General features: G+C 44.2%; 1 protein-coding gene across 1 annotated transcript in view; it reads left to right on the top strand.

Moving 5' to 3' along the window:
- The first annotated feature begins 1,351 nt into the window (after positions 1–1,351).
- The window catches only part of CLTRN (collectrin, amino acid transport regulator), a 40,427-nt gene continuing 29,296 nt past the window's right edge, over positions 1,352–12,482 (top strand). Inside the window, exons 1-3 of the mRNA XM_007538618.3 lie at positions 1,352–1,474; positions 1,779–1,837; positions 6,547–6,632. Of these exons, the coding sequence (XP_007538680.1) occupies positions 1,417–1,474; positions 1,779–1,837; positions 6,547–6,632 (203 nt within the window). The 5' untranslated portion in view covers positions 1,352–1,416. The remainder of the gene's footprint in view (positions 1,475–1,778; positions 1,838–6,546; positions 6,633–12,482) is intronic.

The raw sequence follows: 12,482 nt of genomic DNA on the forward strand, positions 1-12,482 counted from the left end.
TGTTGTGATCATAAAGGGATGTTGTATTTTGTCAAAGGCTTTCTCTGCATCTATTGGTATGACCATGTGGTTTTTGGTCTTGCTTTTGTTGATGTGGTGGTGTTATGTGCTCTTACCAGTGCGCCACCGCAAGGCCTCCCTCTTTTCTTTTTTCTAATTGCCTCCAGGGTTATCACTGGGACTTGGTGCCTGCGGCCATTTTTACAATCCAGATGTTCTGTTTAACATCAGGGTCATCTAATTTTATTTTTCCACTCCTGGATTTCAAGCAAGGAGATGGAATCAGGGGCTACTCAATGAAGAGGCAACGTGGTGGGGACTGACATCTTGACACCCACCCACTGGGGCTTCTAATGGCCTCTAGAGAATGTCCACCAGGGGAAAAGATCCTTTCCCACACATACTTCAGCAGTGCATCATGGGTCAATATGATGGAGATAGGGTTCAAGTGCCCCCCAGAGGCATCATTTCCACCAGTAGCTTAAACTCTGGCTCCTGGACTTCCACCTGTGTAAATGATGACAACAGCGACACGGAGGTGCTGTTGAGAGGATCAGAGAAATGGTGCAGCAAACCGAGTTACTGGTAGGTGGCTCTCAGTGACCCACCCGCAGCTGCACCGACCAGTGTGGGAACTAGCCACATGTTTCTTCTACTCGAGTCATTACAAAGTTCACTTTTTCAGCAACACTTCTCTATCTCCCATGTTCAATAACCACCTGTGTCAAGTGACTCCCACATTGGACAGTGCAGACGAGGACCTTTTCCATCGTCACAGAACATTCCACTGGCCAGCACTGCCCTGTCTCATGGACTTCCATCCCACATAACCGCCTGACCTAAGGACTGAGCAGAATCACCCCTCTGAGTTGGAAGCTGCCCCCAGGTGCTTGTCATCCTGCTGTGGTGTGAGTCAGGTGAGGCCACTCTCAGAAGGGAAGAGCTTCCTTTGTTGAACAGAGATAGAAAGGAATGGTGTTTGTTCCCACGCTAAGACAGCCTTTGGATCTGTGGATGAGCCTGGTGGGTCAGCCCTGAGAGGACAAGTTACTGACAAGGAAACTGCAGAGAGGACTCCGTTCTTTCTGTGGTATGCTTGATCAAACATCAGTAGAGGGGGTGGAGGTGCATTCCAACTTTTCAGTCAACAGAGGAAACATTCTTTGCAGGTAGAGTTTGGAAAGAACAACTAGTAATCTGTTTTCTAAACAGCTTTTTGTAAATGACTGACCCAGAGATGGACTCGCTCTATCAAAGTATTAACTCAGATGATGGGAGTTAATCATTAAACCTTTTAGGTGGTGACAGGCTTGTTTCTCTGATATTCTAATCCGGGTCACAGAATGGCTAAGGCAGCTTTAAGTGGAGGGTGGATTTTCCCCTCTTTCTTTGCCTTGTGTTTTCCACTCTGCAAGAATGTTGTGGTTGCTCTTTTTTCTGATTACTGCTATTAGTGCTGAACTCTGTCAACCAGGTATGTAGCTTTGAAACATTAAAATAGATTAACAGTTTTCTAACTGATTGACACATCCTTCATGCAAAGATTCTCTTATTTTTCTCAATCTGTGAACCTGCTGTGACTTGAAAGTTGAGCCTGTTCTGCATGTTGACAATAACATTTTAAAATTAAAATGATTGCAGTTAAATTTTCAAGACCATTTGGTACAATTTGTATTTCTGTGTTCTGTTGATTACAGTTGCATTAAATAATGGGATTTATCAGACTACTTGGGGCAGATTCGATCATTTTACATTGCTGTCTCATTTCTTTCTGGCAGGTGGAAAAAATGCTTTTAAAGTGAGACTCAGTATCAAGACAGCTCTGGGAGATAAAGCAGTAAGTGGAGAACCCTCATGCTTTTGTTCTCTTTTGTTTGTTATGAATACTTTGCTTTCTCTGACAATGGCCTTTCTGCAGAGTGATCTTGAGGTTGCTCCTTAAGACCCCTAATATGGTATTTTCTAAATGTAAAAGTGCAGTATATAATAGGCAGCACATGAAGCTTTTTGCTATACCAAACAATTCATCAAACTCGAATGTCTCAATCCAACATGATGAACCATAGCAGCTTGAGTTAGGAGCCCAAGTCTGGGTTAGGCTTCAGCGCCGCCCTTCCGTGGCCTTTCAGTGCAGTCAGTCTCAATTTCCTGGTCATTGAAAAAGGATTGACTGTCTTTCATAGCACAAAATATTTCCAATTCAAATGTGAAGTTGTTTGAATTCTCAAATATCAGAGTAAAAATAGGAATTTTTTTACTTTGAAGTTGAAAGATAACTCATAGGGGTCATGAAGCCATGTGAATAGTAAAGACTAACCAATTAATAATTTTCATTTCAGTGTCCCAAGGGGGTCTGTGAAATTTTTCCCTGGTGGAAAGTGACATGAAGGTGCCTCTGCTTAGAAACAGTTGCAGAATGCTAAAAACCTTCTAAGTGCTCTGCTTGTGGGCCAGTCACCGGCGTATTGTTTTCATCACAGAATGACTAACAGCCTTTAACAGTCAGGTTTTTTAATTAAATTTTTTTAAAAATATTTATTTCCCTTTTTTTGCTCTTGTTTTATTGTTGTAGTTATTATTGTTGTTCTTGATGTCGTCTTTGTTGGATAGGACAGAGAGAAATGGAGAGAGGAGGGGAAGACAGGAGGAGACAAAGATAGACACCTGCAGACCTGCTTTACCGCCTGTGAAGCGACTCCCCTGCAGGTGGAGAGCCGGGGGCTCGAACCAAGATCCCTACGCTAGTCCTTGCGCTTTGCGACATGTGTGCTTAACCCGCTGCACTACCGCCTGACTCCCAGTCAGTTGTTTTTTTTTAAATAATTTAAAAATATTTATTTATTTATTCCCTTTTGTTGTCCTTGTTTTATTGTTGTAGTTATTGTTGTTATTGATGTTGTTGTTGTTAGGACAGAGAAATGGAGAGAGAAGGAGAAGACAGATGGGGAGAGAAAGATAGACACCTACAGACCTGCTTCACCGCCTGTGAAGCGACTCCCCTGCAGGTGGGGAGCCGGGGGCTCGAACCGGGATCCTTAGGCCGGTCCTTGTGCTTTACCTGCTGCGCTACCGCCCGACTTCCCTACACAGTCAGTTTTTATGAGAACCTAGTTTATTTTCTAGGTGAGCACTTATTCCTGCCTTCTCCTTTAGTCTTCATGATGCCTTTTTGAGGAAGGTAGGACAGACATTCCCATTCTCATCTGATGGATGAGAAAACTGAGGTGTGAAGAACTCCAGTGAGCTGCTTGAGGTCTCAAGTCAGCAAGTGAAGGTTAAGATTTAAACTCATGTAATCCGACTGCAGAATCCACTTTCTCTCCCTGGGTTATTCCAGGATTCTCTGAGGGCAGGTGCCAGGCTGGATTCTGATAATTCAGTGACAGCTAAAGTCAGGCTTGTCTTTGCCCTTAAACATTCAGTACATCCAATGGAAATGTGCAGTTTCGACAAGTCTCGCGGGAAAGAGCACATGTAGGGCTCTGGCCTCTTTAGGGGCCTCAGAACCTGGCACTTGCTGCGAGATCTCAAAAATCAGTTGAAGTGAACTGGATGAGTAAAGAAAAAAGGGCAGTGAGAATAAAATATGCCCATGCCTATTCCAGGAAAGAACTTGGTGAGTGTGAGGGATGGAAGGAAGACTGGTGTGTCTGGCCCTGGAGCAGTGGGGAGAGGCTTAGCAAGTGACAGCTTAGAGAGAAAGAAGGTGTTAGTTAGGCCAGAGAACTGGATTAGGGGGATTCAGTCATTATCTTTAAAGCAAATGGGAGTGTCAGGGAAGCGATGTCATGGCAGAATTCATGAACACTTTGTTCTTGGTGTGGAAAATGGGCTGACGGGACCAACGAAGGAAGCAGAACCATTTAAGAAGCCGTGGGAGTCATGCAGAGAAGAGGTCAGGGCTGATTGGAGAACAGTGGTCTGACAGGAGGAGAGTAATGAAGGATTTGAGAGTCATCGCTATGAGGTGACATGTAGGGAGATGAGACTATGATGTGTAATTCTGCAACTAGGTGGGATTTAACCTATGAAGAGCCAGGGAGCCAGCTGCAGGCTTCAAAGCCACAGCTTTAGTTCTGCATTTGTTGAGTTTGTGATCTTTTTGACAAATAGGCCAGGACAAAACTGACTTGAGATATACATCCCTGAGTTAAACTTACACTAAGATGATAGTGGAATCCTGGAGTTTAGGAGGATGCAGAGGGGAAAAAGTAAATAGTGACAAGGAGAGCGGATCCAACATAGAGCTTTGGGAAAGGTTCTTTGAAACGCAAGTGCTTGTAGAATGGGGCGGACCTGCAAAGGGACAGAAAAAAATGTGCAGAAATGTAGAAGAGTGTTGAAAAACAAAAGGGAAGAGAGTGTTGGAAGATGACAGGCTGTTCCATCAAATAGTACTGCATGACTAAGCAGGAACAGACTGGCAAGGACTTGTGTTCAGCAACGGGAAAAATCACTTTTAATTTGAAAGAGAAATCTTTTTGTGGAGCAGCAGGTCTGGAAGGGCGATCGTGGAGACTAAGAATAAGTGAGTGGTGAGCTCATAAAGAAGGAAGTCTGGACGACATTGTTTTGTTTTGCTTTAACGGGAGCACTGCTCAGCTCTGGCTTACAGTGGTTCTGGGGACTAAATCTGTGACCTCAGAACCTCAGAAAGCTTTTCATACAACTACACTGTTAGCTCCCCAACAACCCAGGACAACACTTTTGAGAATTTTGACTGTGAAGGGCAGGAGAGAGCAGTAGGTGGAAGAAGAAGGATTAAGTGAAGTGATTTGGTTTGACTGCTGTTTTAATGGGAGAGGCTTGAGCATCACGAAAGGTCGTTGCATAGCAGCAGTCCAGGAGGTGGTGCGGTGGGTGAGGCAGTGTGGACCCTCAAACATGAGTTTCTGACTTCAGTGTCTGGTATCACATAGACCAGGGATGTTCTGGTTCTCTCTATTTCTCAGTAAATTAATTAAATATTCTTTCAAAGTCAATGTACAGGTTCCAGTCAGAGTCAAATACACGGAAGGGCGGAGGAAGCATTCTAAGTAGTTCAGCTTCTAAGTAGTACAGACGGTGGCTGGCACAGTCATTTCCCATCTGGGAAAGATGTGTATGGGAAGTGTACCTGTGGAGAAGTTTTGTATTTGCTGCTAGGAGGACAGGGGAGTTTAAATTGATGACTTGAAATTTTTCCATAAATTATGAACAAGAGCATCTAGTGAGAGTGAGGTATGAGGGAAAGTGCTGAGATTCAGAGGTCCTGAGCCATGAGAGAGGATGAACAGATAAGCATGGAAGATTCCTAGACAATTGGGAGTAGACCAGCATGCACTGAGAATTCACCACAGAAAGCCTTGTTTTCTGACTTCCTCCAGTTACACCTGTTTACTGACCTAAAATGTGCAGTCAGTCACATTAGTCTGCTATAGCAGCCATTAACAAAGTACCACACAGGCCTTTTTTTTTTTAAATGAGTATTTAATTAATTAATTTATTTTTATTGAGAAAGATACAGAGACACAGAGAGAAACCAGAGCACTGCTCAGCTCTGGTTTATGGTCGTGCTGGGGATTGAACCTGGGAGCTCAGAGCCTCCCGTATGAGAGTCTTTTATGTAACCATTATGCTGTCTCTCCAGCCCCACAGCCATTTATTTCCATCTTAAATATCTCCTTATTGTACAAATATTAATTTATAGGATTTTCTTTTTTGCAAGATTGTTGTCATCACAGGAGTACAATTCCACATTTCCCCAAGGTGTCAGTTCACCTCACCTCCACCAAACTACAGAGCACTAGATTCCCAACTTCCCCTAATACTTTCCCCCCACCGGCCCCCCACCCCTTAGGTCTGCAAAGTTCATTTTCCATAATCACGATGGAAACAGGTTTGGTTCCTTTTGAGGTTCCTTTTTGAGGAAGGATCTATACTGGGCTGATTACACTGGCTTAAAGATGGCTGTCTTCTAGTTTCTGCACACTGCCTTCCTTTTCTACATATCTGTGCCCTAATTTCCTCCTCTTACAAGGCCATCAGTCTGACTGGACTAGGGCCTATTCTAATGATCCCATTTTAACCTCATCATCTCTGTAAATCTGTCTCCAAATAGGGTCACATTCGGAGATAACTGTGTGATTAAGACATCAGCATATAAACTTGGGGGCAGGGGAGCACAATTCAACCCATAACATACACACACTCAAGTTTCCAGCTAAGAAAATAAAAACTCCACCAGTAATAATAAAGACAAAGAAGCTAATAGAGGAAGTGAATTTATGAAGAGAGACAGAGTACTATGTGTGTGTTTCCAAGATGAGATGTCAGAACACCCTCTTTTTCTCAACAAGACAATGCAGCCACACTTTAAACGATAGATTGCCCAAGTGACCCTGCCCTGAACATTGTAGTGACATGATGCATTGTGGTCTTTAGTCTTTAGTGTATGTGAGAGAGGAGAGGGAAAGTAAGACCACTGCAGCCCCAGTTTGCTTCCAGTTGAGGAGTTTCCGCAGCATGCCTTTTCACTTTGCATTTCCTGTTACACTTCTCTTCCAGTACGTCTGGGACACAAATGAGGAATACCTCTTCAGAGCGATGGTGGCTTTTTCCATGAGAAAAGTTCCTAACAGGGAAGCAACAGAGTAAGTGAGCAGTGAATCTTTTGCAGTATTATTTGGGACAGTGCATTAATTCAAACTCACATCTTGAATGTAATTTCTTAGCCTATTTTTAAGGGATCCATATTTTAACTTAGCATTTAAAAATCATGTAACCTAGCTCAGCTTGCCATTTATATCATGTGCCTGCCAACGATGCTTTCTTCAGTAGGCACTGTGAAGGAAAATATTGTAAACCAGTGTATCAAATGTTGAAAACTTTTTACGTTTCTATTGCACACATATTTTTCTTGCAGAGAGATGGATAGATGAGAACATAATTCTCATTGTTACTAGTCTACTCAGAGACTGACATAACACAATATCAAAAGGGAAGTGACTTAACTGAAATTTATTTATCCTTGTTCTGAAGGCTAGGAAGTTATTAAAAAAAATAAGATGCTGGAAAGGTAGGTTTAGTTCTTAGGCCTCTTCTGCTTTGCAGGCAAGTGGCTGCCACCTCTCTGGGTGCTCTCTGACCCCCTCTTTGTGGGTATGGGAGCAGGAGAGACAGTCCCTTCTTATGAGAAATTTAATGTACCAGGGATCCATCCTTGTAACCTCATATAACCATATTTTACTTCCTTATACACTGTGTCTGCAAATATAGTAATATTTGGAGTTAGGTTTCAACATACTAGTTTGGTAGTGATGAAGTACAAATCAGTTTGTAGCCACACCCCAAATATCTTATTTTAAAATATTTTTATTATCTTTATTTATTTACTGGATAGAGACAGAAACTGAGAGGGAAAGAGAGAGACACCTGCAGCCCTGCTTCACCACTAGCAAAGCTTTCCCTCTGCAGGTGGGGCTCAGGGGCTTGAACCTGGGTCTTTGCGCACTATAGCCAGGTGGGACACCTCCTGGCCCTACCCTAAGCACCTCTAGACGCAGCTCACTGTTGGTATCTCCCACTGTACCTTGTTAACTTTCCTCCCTCTTTAAATCATATTTTTATTAGTGATTTCATAGTAATTTACAGGATTATAAGATAATAGGGGTATAACTCTACACCACTCCCGCCATCAAAGTTCTGTGCCCCAGCCCCCTCTAGTGGTAACCACCATAGTTCTCCCAAGGCCATAGATACGGGAGTGTGTGTGTGTGTGTGTGAAGACTGAGTTCAGCACACACACACACACACACACACACAGTGGGAGATACCACTCAGGCATGAGAGTCTGTTTGTATAATCATTATGCTATCTACCCTCTACCCTCCACAGCTATTTTTTAAAATATATTTATTAATTTTTCCCCTTTTGTTGCCCTTGCTGTTCTATTGTTGTTATTATTAATGTTGTTGTTGGATAGGACAGAGAGAAATGGAGAGAGGAGGGGAAGACAGAGAGGGGGAGAGAAAGACAGACACCTGCAGACTTGCTTCACCACCTGTGAGGCGACTCCCCTGCAGGTGGGGAGCCGGGGGCTCCAACCGGGATCCTTAAGCTGGTCCTTGCGCTTCGCGCACCACGTGTGCTTAACTTGCTGTGCTACCGCCCGACTACCTACAGCTATTTTTTAAAATAACTTTACGGGGCCAGGTGGTGGTGCACCCAGGTAAGTGCACCTGGTACCATCCACAGGGATCCACAATCAAGCCTCTGGTCCTCAACTGCAGGCGGAAAGCTTCACAAGTGGTAAAACAGTGCTGCCAAGTATCTCTTTGTCTCTCTCCATCTCTGTCTCTCTCTTCCCTCTTAATGTCTCTCTGTCCTATCAAATAAAATAAAAAATTAAGGGAGTTGGGTGGTGGTGCAGCGGGTTAAGCGCATGTGGCACAAAGCACAAGGACCGGTATAAGGATCCTGGTTCGAGCCCCCAGCTCCCCACTTGCAGGGGAGTCGCTTCACAAGCAATGAAGCAGGTCTGCAGGCGTCTTTCTCTTCCCTTCTCTGTCCTTCCCTCCTTTCTCCATTTCTCTCTGTCCTATCCAACAGTGACATCAGTAATAGTAACAGTAATAACTACAACAATAAAACAACAAGGGCAACAAAAGGGAATAAATAAGTAAATAAATATTAAAAAAATAAAGAAAGAATTTTTAAAAATGGGCACCAGAATAAAAAAAAAAGTCATGCAAGTACTGAGCTCCAGCAATAACCCTGGTGGCAATAAAAACATTAAAAAAAGAAAATAACTGGGAGTTGGGCAGTAGCGTAGCGGGTTAAGCACACGTGGTGCAAAGTGCAAGGACCGGCATAAGGATCCTGGTTCGAGCACGGGCTCCCCACCTGCAGGGGAGTCGCTTCACAAGTGGTGAAGCAAGTTTGCAGGTGTCTATATTTCTCTTCCCCTCGCTGTCTTTTCCTCCTCTCTCCATTTCTCTCTGTCCTATCTTAACAACGATGACATCAACAACAACAACAACAATTTTAAAAAGTTTTAAAAAGAAAAAGAAAATAACTTTAAAAATAATCCATAAAGAGTAGGTGGCTGTATTACAAACAATTGAAAAGAGAATACACAGGGGGCAGGGAAGAAAACCTGATTGCTGTGTCTCAGTGATAACTCCTCAAGTAGTATTTAAAAAAATTTCTAGCCCTGGGCCTGGCAGTGGTGCAGCTGGTCAATCACACATACTGCCCAGCGCAAGGACCTGGGCTCAAGCCTCCATTCCTTACCTGCAGGGGGAAGCTTCATGAGCGGTAAAGCAGCTCTCCAGGTGGCTTTCTTCTTTCTTTCCTTCCTTCCTTCTTTCTTTCTCTCTTTTAAAAAATATTTATTTATTTCATTTTGTTGCCCTTTTTTTTATTGTTGTAGTTATTATATGCCAGTCCTTGCGCTTTGAGCCACATGCGCTTAACCCGCTGCACTACCCCCTGACTCCCCTTTCTTTCTCTTTCTTTATCTGCCCTACTTCTCAATTTCTCTCTGTCCTATCAGATAAAATAAATGAATCTTTTAAAATGTTTTAAAAAGATCCTTAACAAAGTCTAGCTCTTCTTGTTGAGCAGGTTTATACATTTCCGGGTTCATTGTGCAGCTGACTTTCTCTGAGTACCTCTATTTCACCTTGTAAATCAAATGTCTTCTTTTTTGGAAAAAATAATTTTATTTATTTATTGGATACAGACAGAGAGGGATTGAGGGAAAGGGAAGATAGAAACAGAGAGACAAACAGAGAGACACCAGCAACTCTGCTTAACCACTTGTGAAGCTTTCCCCCTGTAGGTGGGGACCAAAGGCTTGAACCCAGGTCCTTGTGCATTGTAACATGTGTACTCAACCAGGTGTGCCACCCCCCCACCCCCAAATGCCTTATAAAGAGTTAACTTAAATATTCAACACTTGAGCTTAATTTTAAGGAATGCATTTTTGGAATTATTTTTTTCAGAACCTGGTATCATAGGAGTCTGAATATCTGATCTGGTTTATTTGCAAAGGTGTTTTACTTCAAATAGGGTGCAGAATATTACATAGAAACTTTTGTTGCCAATACCAGTTGGAAAAAGAAAAGAAAAGAAAACTACTGCACTAGATCAGGGCACCAACCAACTTGTTTCTCTGAAGGGCTGGACCATGTGGGCTGGGCTGTGTTTTCCAGCAGTGCTGCCACTGGGGCCTCAGTGGGGAAGGCTGCCTAGCAAGCCAGGCTGTTAGACAGTGAGACCCAAGTGCTGAAAAACGGTTCACCAGGCAGGCTGCATCACTCCACGGATAGGCATGCCCTGGGGGACAAGTGAGTGCCAAATGCAGGACCAGATTGGAACTGACTTCACCGAGAGGCTGCCTCTCGGGTGGCTGTGGGGCCGGAGGGAGATAGCATTTGCAGCTTGGCAAGTGGGTCAGGATTTTAAAAAATCATTCGTATTATTAGATAGAACAGAGAGAAATTGAGAGGAGAGTGGGAGAGAGGAAGGCAGATACCTGTAGATCTGCTTCACTTCTCAGGAAGTCCCCCCCCCCCGCCCTTGCAGGTGGGCAGTGGGGGCTCAAACCCAGACCCTTGTGCATAGTAGCATGTGCGCTCACCCCGCTGCATTTGTGATTATTGCAGAGAACTGGTGATACTCAGGCACACTTACCTGAGCGTGTGAAGTATTCATTTCTCTGTCTACCCAGTACCCACTATAGTACCAGGCTTGCTCACTTATTGGCAGAGCTCTGTACCTCCTGAGGATGCCTTTTCACATTTGGAAACCTGTTTTGTTGGTACAAAGGACTGTTATTTGTAAAGAAAGATTCTCTGCTCTCTGACAGGAAAGCTGATCTAGTTCGTTCACCTTCACTGTGGAGGGCGAGAGAGGCTGAAGGTGGGGTCTGCACAAGGGGCTGAGATAGTTCTACTCCATAAAATAGGTTGACTGGGGGAGGAGAGAAAGACAGCGTGATCTAGACACGTGCAATGGCATACATGAGTCCTGGGCTCCACTACTGCACCACCTCCCTAGCTGCCTTTGCAGAAATTCTCAGAACTCTCTCAGCACCTGGACTTCTGGAGACTGTTTCTGCTCTGTCAGTGAGACAGCACTTGGGAGTAGAGACTATACCTGCCTGTTCTTCCTGGAGAAATGTGATGGTAGAAGGCTGGCCGTAGCCTCCTGGGATAGCCACTTAGTGACAGTCTGTACTGGACTGTGTTCCTGTGGTCAGTAGGGTTGCAAAAAGATCCATGCATCTGTTGGGCAAAGGAAGCAGTCAAGCCAAACTGGCCAGGTGCCCATAAGGAAAAAGAGAGGTGGGTCAGAGTGTACCAAGGCAAGTACAGAGTGTACCAAGGCAAGTACAGAGTGTACCAAGGGCAGGACAGTGGTTCCCACACAGGTCTCCAGAGACTCCCATGAGTGTACTCTGCATGGAGAATATGAGGGCCATTGTGACAGAAGAGCCCTGGCAAAGTGAGAAGAACTACCTTTCCTTCTGTCTACCTTTCCCTTCCTTGAATAAAAATAAAACCTTGATCAGGGCTGGGGGTAGAGTAGAGGGAACAGGAAGAAGCAGGGCAGGGCAGCCAAAGACAGCACCACCCAGGCCCCGTGCTGGAAAGTGAGCATGCTTGGAGCAAGAAGGTGGTTTGAATCAGATTTTGGTGACAATGGCCTGAACTCCTCCTCCTCCTCTTCCTCCTCCTCCTCTTCCTCCTCTTCCTCCTCCTCCTTCTCCTCCTCTTCTTCCTCCTCCTCTATATTCTTTCTTTTCTTCTTTCTTTCTTTCTTTCTTTTATAAAAAGGAAACATTGACAAAACCATAGGATAAGAGGGGTACAACTCCACACAGTTCCCACCACCAGAACTCCGTATCCCATCCCCTCCCCTGATAGCTTTCCTATTCTTTATCCCTCTGGGAGTGTGGACCCAAGGTCATTATGGGGTGCAGAAGGTGGAAGGTCTGGCTTCTGTAATTGCTTCCCTGCTGAACATGGGCATTGACAGATCCCAGCCTGCCTCTTTCTTTCCCTAGTAGGGTGGGGCTCTGGGGAAGTGGAGCTCCAGGACACATTGGTGGGGTTGACTATCCAGGGAAGTCTGGTCGGCATCATGCTAGCATCTGAAACTTGGTAGCTGAAAAGAGAGTTAACATACAAAGCCAAACATGAACCTAAAGGCTGGAATAGTGCAGATAAAGAGTTGGGGGGGTACTCCATTTTGTAGATAGATAGTAGGCATATTTTAGTTATATTTCAAAGGGCTTGTGGCTATACTAGTTTTTTATTTATTTTTTTTGTTTTTTCCCCTGAGCCTGAAATATGATATGCAGGTGGATCCAAGTTATTGTCTGGGGAGATGATGTCATGGCTGGAAAAGGAAGAGAAAGCTGGATCGGGGAAGAGAGTAGCTCCCTAATATGGGAAAGGGGTATAAATATTGTTTATTGTAAACCCCATCGATCT

This window comes from Erinaceus europaeus, chromosome X (genome assembly GCF_950295315.1).
Source record: "Erinaceus europaeus chromosome X, mEriEur2.1, whole genome shotgun sequence".
Classification (NCBI taxonomy): domain Eukaryota; kingdom Metazoa; phylum Chordata; class Mammalia; order Eulipotyphla; family Erinaceidae; genus Erinaceus; species Erinaceus europaeus.